Raw genomic sequence first — 13,268 nt, 5'->3', positions numbered from 1 at the left:
GATCCTCTTTCTATATAACTGAGAACTAAGAGTCACGTGGCTATAAATGCAGACTGTACAGCATATAACTGAATGCCGTCCATTGATTTCCCTGTTTCTAAAACAAATCTTGCTTTTTTTCACAGCTGCACTGATCGGTTTTTCAGTATGTTTGCGTAATTAATACTCACAGTTTACATTATGCCCACCAAAAAGCTAGTATTTTGTGATTACTCCATGAGCATCAGAAATACAAGAAGCATCGCTTTACCTATCAAGAGATATGAACAGAGTTTTGGGGGGAAGCATGCGGAATTCCAGTGTTTTCACATACTTAACTGTTAATTTAATTGATGATGAATCTAAGAACAATTCTGGATTAGTTTCAAACGTCCCAAGAGTGCTGCAACACCTCTGATTTCGACGTTGCATCTGCTTTTGTGTGAGGCGTTTGGGTACCCACCTGCCCCTTATGTGAAACATTTGCAAAGGTTTTAATGTGATGTGTTGAGCACGTTCAAAGAAGTTGTTAATTGTAGACGTAAATTCGTCTAAGGCCAATCTCAGATAATTTTCTAGCAACGTCGGAATCTTAGCAGTGTTGAAAACTTTAACCACAGTTTTGCAGCATGTCCTAGCAGTCCCTGCAATTATCTGTTAGGGAGGTTTAGTCAATCACTTCCTGTGTTGCCATTTTTAAAACGCTTTCATATTTAAGTACTAAAGACAGTTATGCGTTTCAGTGTAATTTTTAAGCCATAACATCGTGTTTCAGTGTAATTTGCAAATGCTGTTCTCAAATTTAACCAAGAATTCAATCACATGCAGCTATTGGATTGTATTTGCCACAAACATCATCGTAATTTTCCGCAATGTACTAGATGTTTTTTACTAGATTCCACAGTGAAAAGCATCAGAAACTTAGACTTCCTGCTCAGGGAAATTAGTAGGAGGAAGTAAAAGAGTATTGGCCTTTTCTCTTCATCATCACAGGGACAGCTAAAAGTGAAAAACTGAGAAATATAGGAATCGGATCGGAAAGGCCACATGATAACATGAAAAGATGCCAGACTTAATAAGAATAAGAAAATCCTGTTCACAAAATGCAAATAATTCATAGCGACAATAGAAACTAAATATAATATACATATACTAAAATAATATATGAAAATAATATACACATTGGAGAAATCTAACGAACATATTACATCAGTATGTTCTACAGACAAAACACATAAATATGCAAAATTAAACAAACAAACAAAAAAAAAAAAAAAAAAAAAAAAAAAAAAAAAACACTGAAGAGATAAGTATGTGAAAAAAATTATTACAAAGGCCGTAACAGTTTAATGATGAAATTGTGATCACGAAGAAGATGAGAGCAGAAAGACTTGAATAGTTTATCCTCGGTTTAAAATAATTTAGTTCAGAACGTCTCAAAAGATACTTTCTGCAAACATTATAATGCTTTATGGAAGAATTTCTCGTCGCAGTGATGAATATATTCTATAATCAACTCAATTTTTGAGATCACGGTGCAAAAGTGTCTTTCTTGTTGAAAGGTGTGCATCTGAAGGCACTTTGTACACTTTGAAGCCGGTTGAAATGAATGTCCATGGCTCCAGTGGAAGTCAGATAGAGGCATAACACAAAATATATTTAATAACGGAAGGATGCATTCTACACTTCTGGCTAAGCTTCACGACCAAGCAAGGGTGGGAGATGTTTCAAAAAGCCGATGTCTTTTCCTGTGACGTTAGTTATGTGATGCAACACCCCAGACAGTTAGCTTTGTTAACTATAGGCGCAGTATCTCCGAAAGGATACAGCTGGCTGAAAATAACCATAACAGTTTTCTTCTTTTCGATAAATAGAAGTGCGATTGTGAGGTGATAGTGCTATTTCTCCTTTTCTTAAAAATTATAATTTTACAATTTGGCATACATAGTTAATTTACATATATTTTTTTCTAGTGTGTAGTGCTTTGAAAGCAAAATCCATTTTTTATTATTTAACTATTTATTGCCCAGAAATTCATTTTTGTTTTCTAACACAGTGGACATAAATTGAAAGTGAATTCCTTGACAAGAACACTTATTTTATAAATCATTTATAACATATAAAAGCAAAATACTAAAACGATATAATACCGATATGATTTACAGTTGCAAAGTGGAAAGCATAATTTTTATCACGATCAGCATAAATTTATCACTGGTTATAAATTGAGAAGTAGAAAAGCTTTAACGAGATATAATAATGTTCAATACAATAATACAGTTTTTCAAAGATGAAAATTCATTAAAACGTTTCTAGCATAAGTTTTGCTCTAAATGATTTAACACCAAGAATGGATTCATGCTTGTTTCACATTTTCCTATTGAACGTACCGGTAAATAAGAAAAATCTCATTATAGACGGTGTGACTGAAAAAAAATCTTCACAGGTTAAAAATATTCGTATTGAAATACAATGAAATATCCTTTTACAGAAAGCCAGTTAACAACAAATTTCCCTTTGAGGAGACAATGATAATTTCTGGATTATTCTCATGAAAGTAAATTATGCATATTCCTATTATGTTAAAATAATTTTCTTATTTCTTGTTTCAAATATTTATATTAAATTATTATCCCAAAGGACGTCAGCCGAGAAGCGCTATTAATTTCGTTTTGGCATTTTGCGCTGACAACTTTAATTGTCGGTTCACTTTTTAAATTGATACCTCCAAATATTAGAGCCCTGTATTATATTTAAAGAAATTAAATAATGAAAAATCTGCATAAATGTATGTAGGTTTCTCGCGTTGTGATAAAACAACGGTACCTAGAGCCATCAAATTTTGAGTAATGTATGTTTCCACCCAAATATGGGCAATAGGAAGCCCAAATTTGGAAATTGGAATTTGCTTCATTATCTATTTCATATTTCGTTAAACGTTTACGAATTTTGTACTAAGAAAATCAACGATTTCAAACATTTTTATCTCCAGCGCGCGAGACTGTGTCCCGGAAATTCTAAAGATACGCTCATTTAAAAATTATTTTGAGATATGACTGTTGAATTGAATTTTATGGTTTAAGTGCAAAGAACAAGATATTTAATAAATTTAACACACAAAACGTAATGCCCCCTTCAGGCGTAATGTAAAATCTGAAAGCTTTCAGATTTTTTTATATTTTTAATTTAACCATTGTTGTTTCTAAGAACACAATGCAGTTAATAAATGTAAAATGAGAAAATGATTCATATGGGCCTTCTTGAGAGTTATTTAAATAAATAAATTCATAAATAAGACCAAAATTCTTTACGTTCAGTTAGTTAAGCATAGCGAAACAGAGAATGTAATGGAAACATAAAAATATCTCACATTATATTTCTCAGCCATTAAATTAATATTTTAGTTTAGGTTCAAAACATATTGTGATCTTGCGCCATTCCGGACACGAGCCTGGTTCTTTTTGATTGAATATTGACAGCAGAAAACTATACTTCGTATACACACTTCGTAATTATATCCACACATTTATTATACATCAGGACACAAAACACACATAAAAATGCCACTGTTATACATTAATATATATATATATATATATATATATATAATGCGCGAAAAACAGTTAGTTGCATCTCTCACATGTCCTTGTTTTCTTTTCTCTTTCCCACTTGAATAGTCTCCTTGGACCGGTTTCCTGGGTCGCTAGCTCACCAAATATTTCCGACTTTTAGTCGAAAATTTTGAAATCATCGATACTTCCGCAAGTAAAATCCCTCTTTCTCTGGGCACAGCACAAAAGAAAAAAAAGTAAAACCAGTTGAAAGTTATGTTGAACAAGTCATGTTGAAAGTTACAGAGAAAAGCAAGAAAAAAAATGGGGGGAAAAAAAACAAACATACAAAACATAAACACTGCACATGTCCAAATTTCCATAATAATGCAAACAAAAGTATTACATTACCAATACAACTCTGACACTTCTGCAATGAATACTTCTTTTTCTAGAACAATAAAACGATATAACAGCTATATAGTTCTTTGACATAACAGCACTGAACATTATCTTTTTTAGCATTACAATAACTATCAAATGAACGTATTATGATACCGAGCATTTTTTAATCCAATTTTCTTTTCCTTTAGCGGTCACTTATACATTGATGAGGGATCTTAGACAAGGCGTCTGCATTCGAGTTTTTAGTTCCAGGTTTATGCATTCAAGTCTCCTGGAATCTAGATAGGGCTAATGCCCATCTTTGTAATCTAGCATTACGGGGTATCTCTTCGGTCAAATATTTTAGAGGGTTATGGTCGGCATGTAACACAATTTTGTTGCCATAGGTCCATGTTTCGAATTTATTTAAAACAGAGTCAATAATTGTATAATCCTAACACTGATGTTAATGCCGTTTTGTTTCTGGGTGACTTCAAATTTTTAATGACCTGCAATTTCCCCGGATCCGGACTGTGTCTGCCCAAGTTTAGTATATGATCTAAATACTAAAATAACTTTACTTCCGACTTGGCAAAGGAGAATTTTCCCAAATTAGCTGTAAAGTTTAATGTTCATTAAGTACTCAGTACAGCTTTTAAATGTTTAAGATGTTCTTCCCACGTTGACGAATAAGCAATTATGTCAACTATGAAACTTTTAGCATAATCACTGTTTGGTATAAGAGCCTGGTTCATAGCTCTTTGGAAAATTGCGGCAGCACCTGACAAACGAAACGGTATCTCTTTCTATTGATATTGACCCTTCGGAAAAACAAAACTCGTAAATTGTCCATTTTCCTCTCCATAGGGATTTCCCAATACCCCTTAAGAATATCTAGAGTACACAAATAACGTGTTGCCCCTGCCATATTTCGAAACTCCTCTGCGTTTTGCTTAGGGAATGGAATTATTTGACTTTCTGCGTTAAGCCCCCTGTAATCACAGCACAAACGTAGGCTTCCGTCCTTTTTCGCTACGCACACAATAAGGTAAGCTATCTCTGCTGTGAAAGTTTCAATTAAACAAATCGGCAATTTGTTTTCCCACCTGTGGTTTCAACGCCTCAGGTACCTTATAAAGAGGAGGTTGCTTTCTTTCCACTTTCGCTTTTAACCTGATGCTCTGCTCAACTGATCCTTTTGTGCCCTATCTAAATGTTTCCATTTGTCTGAAATACCGATCTTATCTAACAGCTTTTCTACATTTGGGTTTCTTTGAATAGGCACATGCTGCACCTCTCCGAATTCTTCGTCAATTTCATTGATTATCCCTACTGCATTTGTGGGTTGTATATATTTCCACAAATTATTTTGATGCAAATGTCTAAAAGATTCATCCGGAAAATTTACCAAATACTAATGTGGAGACTAGAGACTTTTCCTCAACTATTTCTCCCAGTCTTGTCCATTTCGACAAAAGTTTATTTGCTGATATTGGTATGAGATGGTTATTTAACCATAATTTTTATTTTGATTCTGCTGCAATGTTTTTCAGTAAATTTAAAAGATTATCTTCTTCCCTTAACGATATTCTAACATGAAATCTTTCCCAAAGCTTTCAAAATTCTAATTTTAGTTGCTCCTTTGCAGATTTCTTCGATGTTATCGTTATGTTCATTTCATCCACCCTTCCTTAGGAGGCCGAAGACAACAAGATATGGGTTCTTGGACCGAAGTCCTGTCAATAATTGCAGGAGGCTGAGTCATGTGGCCACTCGTAACGGAAGTTTATCTATTAAAGCCATTAAGCTTTTGCCTGGGTATTGAATTATGTTTCGTTAACGGTTGTTATCAAGTGGTCTGCTGAACGAAGCAACTTCAGTAAATTAAGTGATGTCGCTTGTTTCATGAGTTTTGGTATCACTAAGTGCAGCGTAAGTACACAATGGTACCTAAAATTGATTACTGAACAGGATTTGTTCCCCCCCCTGTGATTGCCTCATAAACTTGGTTGTAGTTCCTCCCACATTTGCAAACATTTTTTGCTCCTGAAGAAGAATCGATAAAGTTTTATTCAAACTGTATGCCAAATTATTGTTGCTTAAATAATTTTTTTAGTTTAGCAATATTTTGCTTAATTTAAAAATAACTTGAGTATTTTCAGAGATTTTTAAATTCGTCATGGCAGTATCTAACTTCTGCCACTTTAATTCATTTAACATATTTGCTATATAAACGTCTTTATAGAATCAAAATTTTACTCTTTTATGTTCTCATAGTCTTTGAAATTGTTATTATTATTTCCTAACACTTTTTAATTTGCAGTTTTCTTTATTTTTTTCAGATGCGTGTGATAGTTATCCATGTGTACACGGAACATGTGTGAAAGTTTTGGGAAAAGGAGTTGCCTGCGAGTATGAAATTTAATACAGTTTAAGCCAATTATTTTTTCCTTTACACTCAGGATACAGACGTCTACGAATAACTTAATGTTCAGCTTTCTTTAGTAATATATTTTAGTTCTTTTTGAGTTAGCTGATTTTAATTTAGCTCTTTTTAGTACTGTATAAGAGTAGTTCAAAATGACTTGAATATAATTAAAATGCTGATTGCTTTAGCATTTGTTTAAATAAAATAAATCTATATAATAATTGCATATACTTACTTAGGATTTAGAATCTGAAACAATTTAAATTTAACAATCTTGACGTGCTTACCAAATATGTGTCAGTTTTATCAGAGGTATTCATTTATGTAATTATATATATTAGGAAAAGCTCATGACTGTAATTATTTTCCCTTCTCAAAATGTTCAGATTTAATGTGAATTTATTTATGCCACCAAAAATATGAAAACAAATTTTATTGCTCAGAGGTTCGATACCAAATCACATATTATTAATAAATAATGTATGTTTCTATAAGGTGATAGTTTGTAATCAAATGTCTTTTCGTAAAACATTATAAAATAATTTATAAGAAGTTTTATTATTTTTCTGTTATCTTTATAAAGTGATAAAAAATTTGATCGTTTATAAAATGATCCTTTTGGTTGAAAACTGACGTAATGATACTTTTGTAATATAAATTCGGCAGTTTGAAGTCATGGTAGAGCAAACTAATATATTACCATGCAATTAAATTCATAAAGTTGTGGAATAGTTTATTTCAATTGAAATATTTCCATCACTTGAAAAATAAAAAGGTAGTAAACATTTTAAACAAATATGGGAGGGGTTTTTTCCTATTGTTCAACAGTCGCTTACCTGATTCGCTCTTTGAAGCATGCTTTCAAGATTCAAGACAGCCGGAACAAAGCATGCAGCATGCATGCTATTCGAGGCATATTCATCGGAACTTGGAACTTAGAGAAGCTTTTTTTCTGGATACGATGAAATTAACCAACAAAGCCATCGAAAACAACACAAAGAAAAATATCATCTTATTTACTATTAGTTTCAACGTTTGTCTCTGACTGGAGACATTAAATTAATTACATTCTGTCAAGCATGGTTAAAGTTTCTCCCAATGAAGGAAGCATACAGTTATTACTGTACTTGGAAAACCAGGCAAAGAGGGACCAGTTACTGAAAATTATACACAAATCAGCTTGCTTCCCACAATTGCCAAATGATTCAAAAGCATCATCAAGAGAATTCAGAATTTTATGTGGGAAAATTACGTACTCAAAGATCCATTTGGATTTCGTTATGGCTTTTCCAATGCACAATAAATTGCTAGAACTGTTGAATATATCTGAGACAGCTTTAACAAAAAGAAACAGTAGCAGCCATTTTTCTTGACGTAGAAAAAGCCTTTGATAAGGTTTCTTATCACTGTCTCCTTATCAAATTCATTTCACTAAACTTCCCTCCGGCACTTATCATACTTATTGCCAACTACTTAAACTCAAGGATATTTCAAGTGCGTAATATGCATTATGATCTTCGTGACCAGGCTAACCAAGCAGAAATCGGAACCTCACGAACTGACTTCCCTGAATCGTAGATTTCACTTTCTACTCATTCTAGGACTTCATTCAGTACTTCAACACATAGAGAGTCAGGCATCTTCTTTAAAAGAAGTAAGGTGCTTCACACTCTTTGCTCCATCTACTTTTGCCTCTCCTGGAAAACACGTCGCTGATGTTTTTCACCTCTGCCAGGCCTGTTTGGGATTCATTAAGAAACCGGTAAGAGCAGGACGTGATAAGCGATAAGCGACGGAGGACGTGACCACTACCCCTTTACTAATAAGTTAATTAGCATAGTGCCACGCCCACTCTTATCTAGAGTTTGACCAGAGGGCCACATGTGCGGCCCGCACAGGACGCTCAGGACCAGTATGTTACAAAAGTATCAAAGTAGCATTAGAAACAATCTCCCCACCATCAGAAAAGTCCTGGCTGGAGCACCATAAGGGTAAATTATTTCGCCCACGATATTCAATCTATTCATAAATATTCCAACAGTCACTGGTGCTTTAATGGCTTGCTATGCTGCCGGCACTCTTTGTAAATCATTTAATCCTCATTACAGACAAACCACAGGATACCATAAACCAGATTTCTCCTTCCAGGCTTAAAAAGTTCTTATTAATTCTCAGAAGTCATCTGTTATTGTCTTCAACAGAAACGAACTTCGTAAAGATCTTGTAGAGATTACTATGAGAAGCACCATCATTAAAAGGAGCTTCACATAAAATACCTAGGATTATATTCAGATAAAACAATTAAATTTCAAGCATCACGTGACCACCGTACGCAATAAAGCACAGAAAGCATTTATGTCTATCTATGCATTAATCTGGAAAATTTCCAAACTTAACAAACTTAAATTAAATATCAAGAAATTGCTATATCTGTAAGTCCTCCGACCTGTTTTACTATATGCAGCACCGGCCTGGGCTTTTACGTCACGCACGACTGGACTCAAACTCCAACAGCTACAGATTAAATTCCTTCGCATAATAACAGACTCAACACGGTATGTTCGAAACACTGTCATTTATCAAGGCATTAATATAAAGCCCATCATTTGTGAAGTTTTCAAGATGCCCAATAAATTCTACGTGAATTGTGATAATTATCATAGCGATGTTGTTCGAAACATCGGGTGTGTATGACTTTACAGTTGTACAAATAAACAAACTCCCCATAGCCATTCATTACAACCCAAACTGGAAATCACTGAAACCTCTGTAAAATTATTTTAATCTGTACATATTTTTAATTTATTTACTTATATTTATCCTTTTACTTATACACTCATGTCCATAAATTAAGGATAATGCAAAATCAGGCAAAGGAGGAGTTAGAAGCAAAACAAATTTGCATTCCATGTAAAGCTTATTCATTAAACACAATGTAAAGGAAAAAAAAAAAAAAAAGATGCTATATGTTTGATATTAATAAAAAAATTAGCGATTTTTCTCCCTGAAGCAAATTACAAAAAAAAAAAAAAAAAAAAAAAAAAAAAACCTATTTACAAAAAAACAATATTACATGGTTGGTATGATTGTTAATACATTGTATCTCTCCCAGACGATGCAATACAGTCCGTACAACGCCTAGGCATGCTGAGTATCAAATTATCGATCTCATCTTGGGGGATATTACCCCACTCATAAAGCAATGCTCTCTGAAGTTCCGGTAGACATGTAGGAGGAGGTTGACTTGCTGAAACTCGTCGGCCAAGCATGTCCCACACGTGCTCTACTGGATTCAAGTCCGGTGAGAATGCTGGCCAGTCTATACGGGTGATATCCTCCGATTGAAGGCATTCGCTTACGATGTTTGCACGGTGAGGACGGGCGTTGTCCTCCATAAACACAAATTGTGCGCCCATGGCGCCCCGAAACAAACGTGCATGTTGTTCCAGAATGACGTCCCGGTAGATTTGGCTTGTCATGGTTCCAATTTGAACATGCAGGTCAACCCAGAATAATTCCACCCCAAACGAGCACTCCTGCACCACCGTAACTGTGTCGTTCAATAATAATTTCTTGGTGGTAACGGGTACCTGGAGCTCTCCATATGAAAGTCCGGCGAGAATCAGACTGCAAGCTAAACCTGGACACGTCGCAAAACATCACACAAGCCCACTGTTGTGGTGTCCACAATGCATGCTCTCTACTCCAGGCTAACCGCAGTCGACAGTGAGGTGCAGTAAGTGGAATGCATCTGACAGGTCTACGAGCATGTAGAGCAATCAGCCCTAAGCGTCTGTACACGGTCTGCCTTGAAATTGGCGTACCAGTGGCTGAAGAGAGCTGACAAGACAAGTCTGAGGCTGTGCTCCGCCTGTTTCTTTTGGCAGTAACTGCCAAATACCGGTCCTCATTCGGCGTTGTAACTCTGGGGCGACTTGTGCTGTAACGTCTACTCACTTTACCATCATCTTGGAATCGTTGCCAAAGCCTGGAGATGACACTCTCGGCAATTCCAAGTTCGTCTGATTCTTCCAGTTGGGTACGCACACATTCCAGACGGCCGATAATCCTACCACGTAAAAATCATCCAAATGCGTCCTTTGTATCATAACTATTCGGTTATTGCACTGAAATGCTTATAAAGCTCCTGCAAACAATTTTACTTCTTTGCCTGTATTCCTTATATATCACTCTCTCACACTCTCGTCATTGTGACGTACCATCGGTGTGATCTGGTTACTTCCTGAAATTTGCATAGGATTCTTGAAGATGTGTGTAGTGATTTTACAGGTGATATTTTTATTTTAGAGTTCGATTTCCGCGTGACTCCGAATTATTCTTAATTTATGGACATGTGTGTATTTTGCCTGGTAAAGCAGGTTTTAGACTTTACTTTCACCTGATAATGCAGGTATAGACTTTATTATTTTCATATTTGCGTGATACAGAGATGAGCCAACTCGAATTGTCATTTAGTGTACGGTTCCCATCCGGGCAAACTTAAAAATTATTAGGGGCTTGTACATATTTTACTTTACCTTTCTTTTTACTTATCTGCATTGTTACGTGTATTTTTATCACCTCTGTGTGAAAGTTACAATGTTGCTATATAATAGCTTACGAAATACTTCTACTCTGCAATTCTGTATGTACATATTTCTCTTAAAAGACTGCAAACACGCCTTGTGCAGGTCTTTCCAATTAATTTGGATTTAAAGATGTCTTTACATCAGATTGCCTAAGGGGTCAAGATAATAATATAGTAGTAATAAAGGCCGCAATGTCGTCAACTCCCCATAGAATGAAAATCGAAGCGTTGTTTTCGTATCTTAGATCAGAAGTTTTGCAAATTTTGCTGTTTAAATACTCCAAACGCACTGTATACATTTTCTTTTTATTATAACAGGAATGGGAAAAAAATTAGCAATTTCGAAGTTTGCATTTTATTTCTATTTTTTAAAAGGAGTATATTTATGAAATAATATGTAGACTGATCTGTTTAAGCAAACTGTAAACAGAGAAATTTAGTTTATTTAAAATACAATTTATTTCTCTGTTTTTTTAACTGAATTAAATTATATTTAATCTTATGACTCATCTATCGGTTAATTAGATACAGCTAGATTAACAATTCTTCTTTCAATTCATTTTGTTCTTTCCAGAACATTGTATTACAAATTTTGAAGATTTTTGAAAAAATATGCTTTATTAGTTTAGTATAAGTTTTTAAATATGAATTGGATTATGTTATTAAAGCAAAACTTAACTTGAGCAAAAAAAAAAATGAGAATTTCTTTATTTAATTATTAAAAACAATAACAGTTATAATTATGAGAATAATTAGAAAAGAAAAGAATTAAAACGCATAATATTAAATAAATGAATATTATTTGAATTTCTGAAATATTTTTAAAAAAGGAGAATTTAAAGGTTTCTTACATTTTACCAATTCGAAATGTGTTCTGTTCATAATAACTGCATTTTCTTTTAAAGATATTCTAGCTTTATGCATGTTTATAGCTCATTAAATGTTTCATGTGACTAATAGTTTTATGGATACATATTATAACTAATAAAATCATCTCTAGATCATTGATATTACTTTGCGTCTGCTATTATAAATATTCAGCCATTTTGTTCATGATAATTAATTCAGTTTCAGTGCTTGTACCACTAAACCTAATTTCACTTTCAGATGCGAAGATAATTATAAGGGCATCTTTTGCCATATTCTAGATCGAGGAAATCTTGGTATGTACATTAAAATGCTATTATTTATTTACAAGGAATTTGTATTCTCTTTTGTATATATATATATATATATATATATATATAATTTTTAAGCTAGTACAGAGTTTATGCAATTTATTGTTATTATCTTAGTAAGATAATTATGAGATAATAATAATTATGAGACACTAATAATAACATAATTATGAGATAATAGTAATAATTATGAGACATTATTAGTAACATAGTTATGAGATAATAATAACAATTATGAGATAATAATAACAATTATGAGATAACAATAATTATGAGATTGAAGCATCAGGCCACAGAATTTTAAGATATATTTCATAGTCTTTAAGATATATAAAAATATTTAAAGAAAGGATTATTGGAAGAAGGCTTGCTTTTAAGGACTTGTTTCACTAAAAATGAATACCGATATTAATTTTTTTGACATTTAATCTCCAAATTAATCATTACGATTATTAATCAAAATGATATTATTAATATGTTCTAAATTTGGCAATAATTTTATTGCCTAGCACATGTTAGCTTTAACACCATTCTTATCTTGCTTATAATGTTGAATTAATTTATTTTCAAGTTCAAAACAATTATTTCCCTACTGTTACTTTTGACAACTAACTCTCCCTTTTTCTTAGTATTTTGTATCAGTTTTCATGTGTTGCTTTTTAATGTGTAGGATTACTTCTATTTACATTGATTTGTTTACCTGGACTCAATCTACTCCAAATTTTTTAGATTTTTTATTTATCGTTTTAAGGCTATAAGTTCGCAATTTTGGCATTACATTGCTTGTAGGAGTTGAATTGATCAAGTCACGAATAATCTTAATTAATATTCTGTTAATATTAGAGTTTAATACGGAAATTTAAATAATATAATATATATTATATTATTTAAATTTCCGGTATTAAACTCTAAGTCATAATGTGTCTTTATCAGTACAGAAATAGGCTAATGTATTTATTTCCTTCATTGCATTAATCCTCTGACGGCAATGCGGTAAAATATGTAAATTACGTTTTCCTTTGGCTATTAATATTTTCATATTTGGTTTAAATTATTTCTCTACCTTTTCATGCAATTTGTTACTGGGCTTCTAATTCTTTTTTATTGTACATGTTTTGCTCTAAATTGAATATGGAATAGAATTTAAATCTTTTAATTTA

General features: G+C 33.1%; 1 protein-coding gene across 7 annotated transcripts in view; it reads left to right on the top strand.

The window, feature by feature from the left end:
* The window catches only part of LOC118197659 (uncharacterized), a 126,973-nt gene that overhangs the window by 95,627 nt on the left and 18,078 nt on the right, over positions 1-13,268 (top strand). For all 7 annotated transcript variants that reach the window (XM_085827177.1, XM_085827178.1, XM_085827176.1 and 4 more), the window contains 2 exons: positions 6,257-6,326; positions 12,038-12,093. In XM_085827177.1, the coding sequence (XP_085683303.1) occupies positions 6,257-6,326; positions 12,038-12,093 (126 nt within the window). The remainder of the gene's footprint in view (positions 1-6,256; positions 6,327-12,037; positions 12,094-13,268) is intronic.

The sequence above is a fragment of the Stegodyphus dumicola genome, chromosome 11, assembly GCF_044657685.1.
Source record: "Stegodyphus dumicola isolate Sdum_Otavi_A_Nest chromosome 11, ASM4465768v1".
Taxonomy (NCBI): Eukaryota; Metazoa; Arthropoda; class Arachnida; order Araneae; family Eresidae; genus Stegodyphus; species Stegodyphus dumicola.
This window is presented reverse-complemented; position numbering and strand designations above follow the sequence as displayed.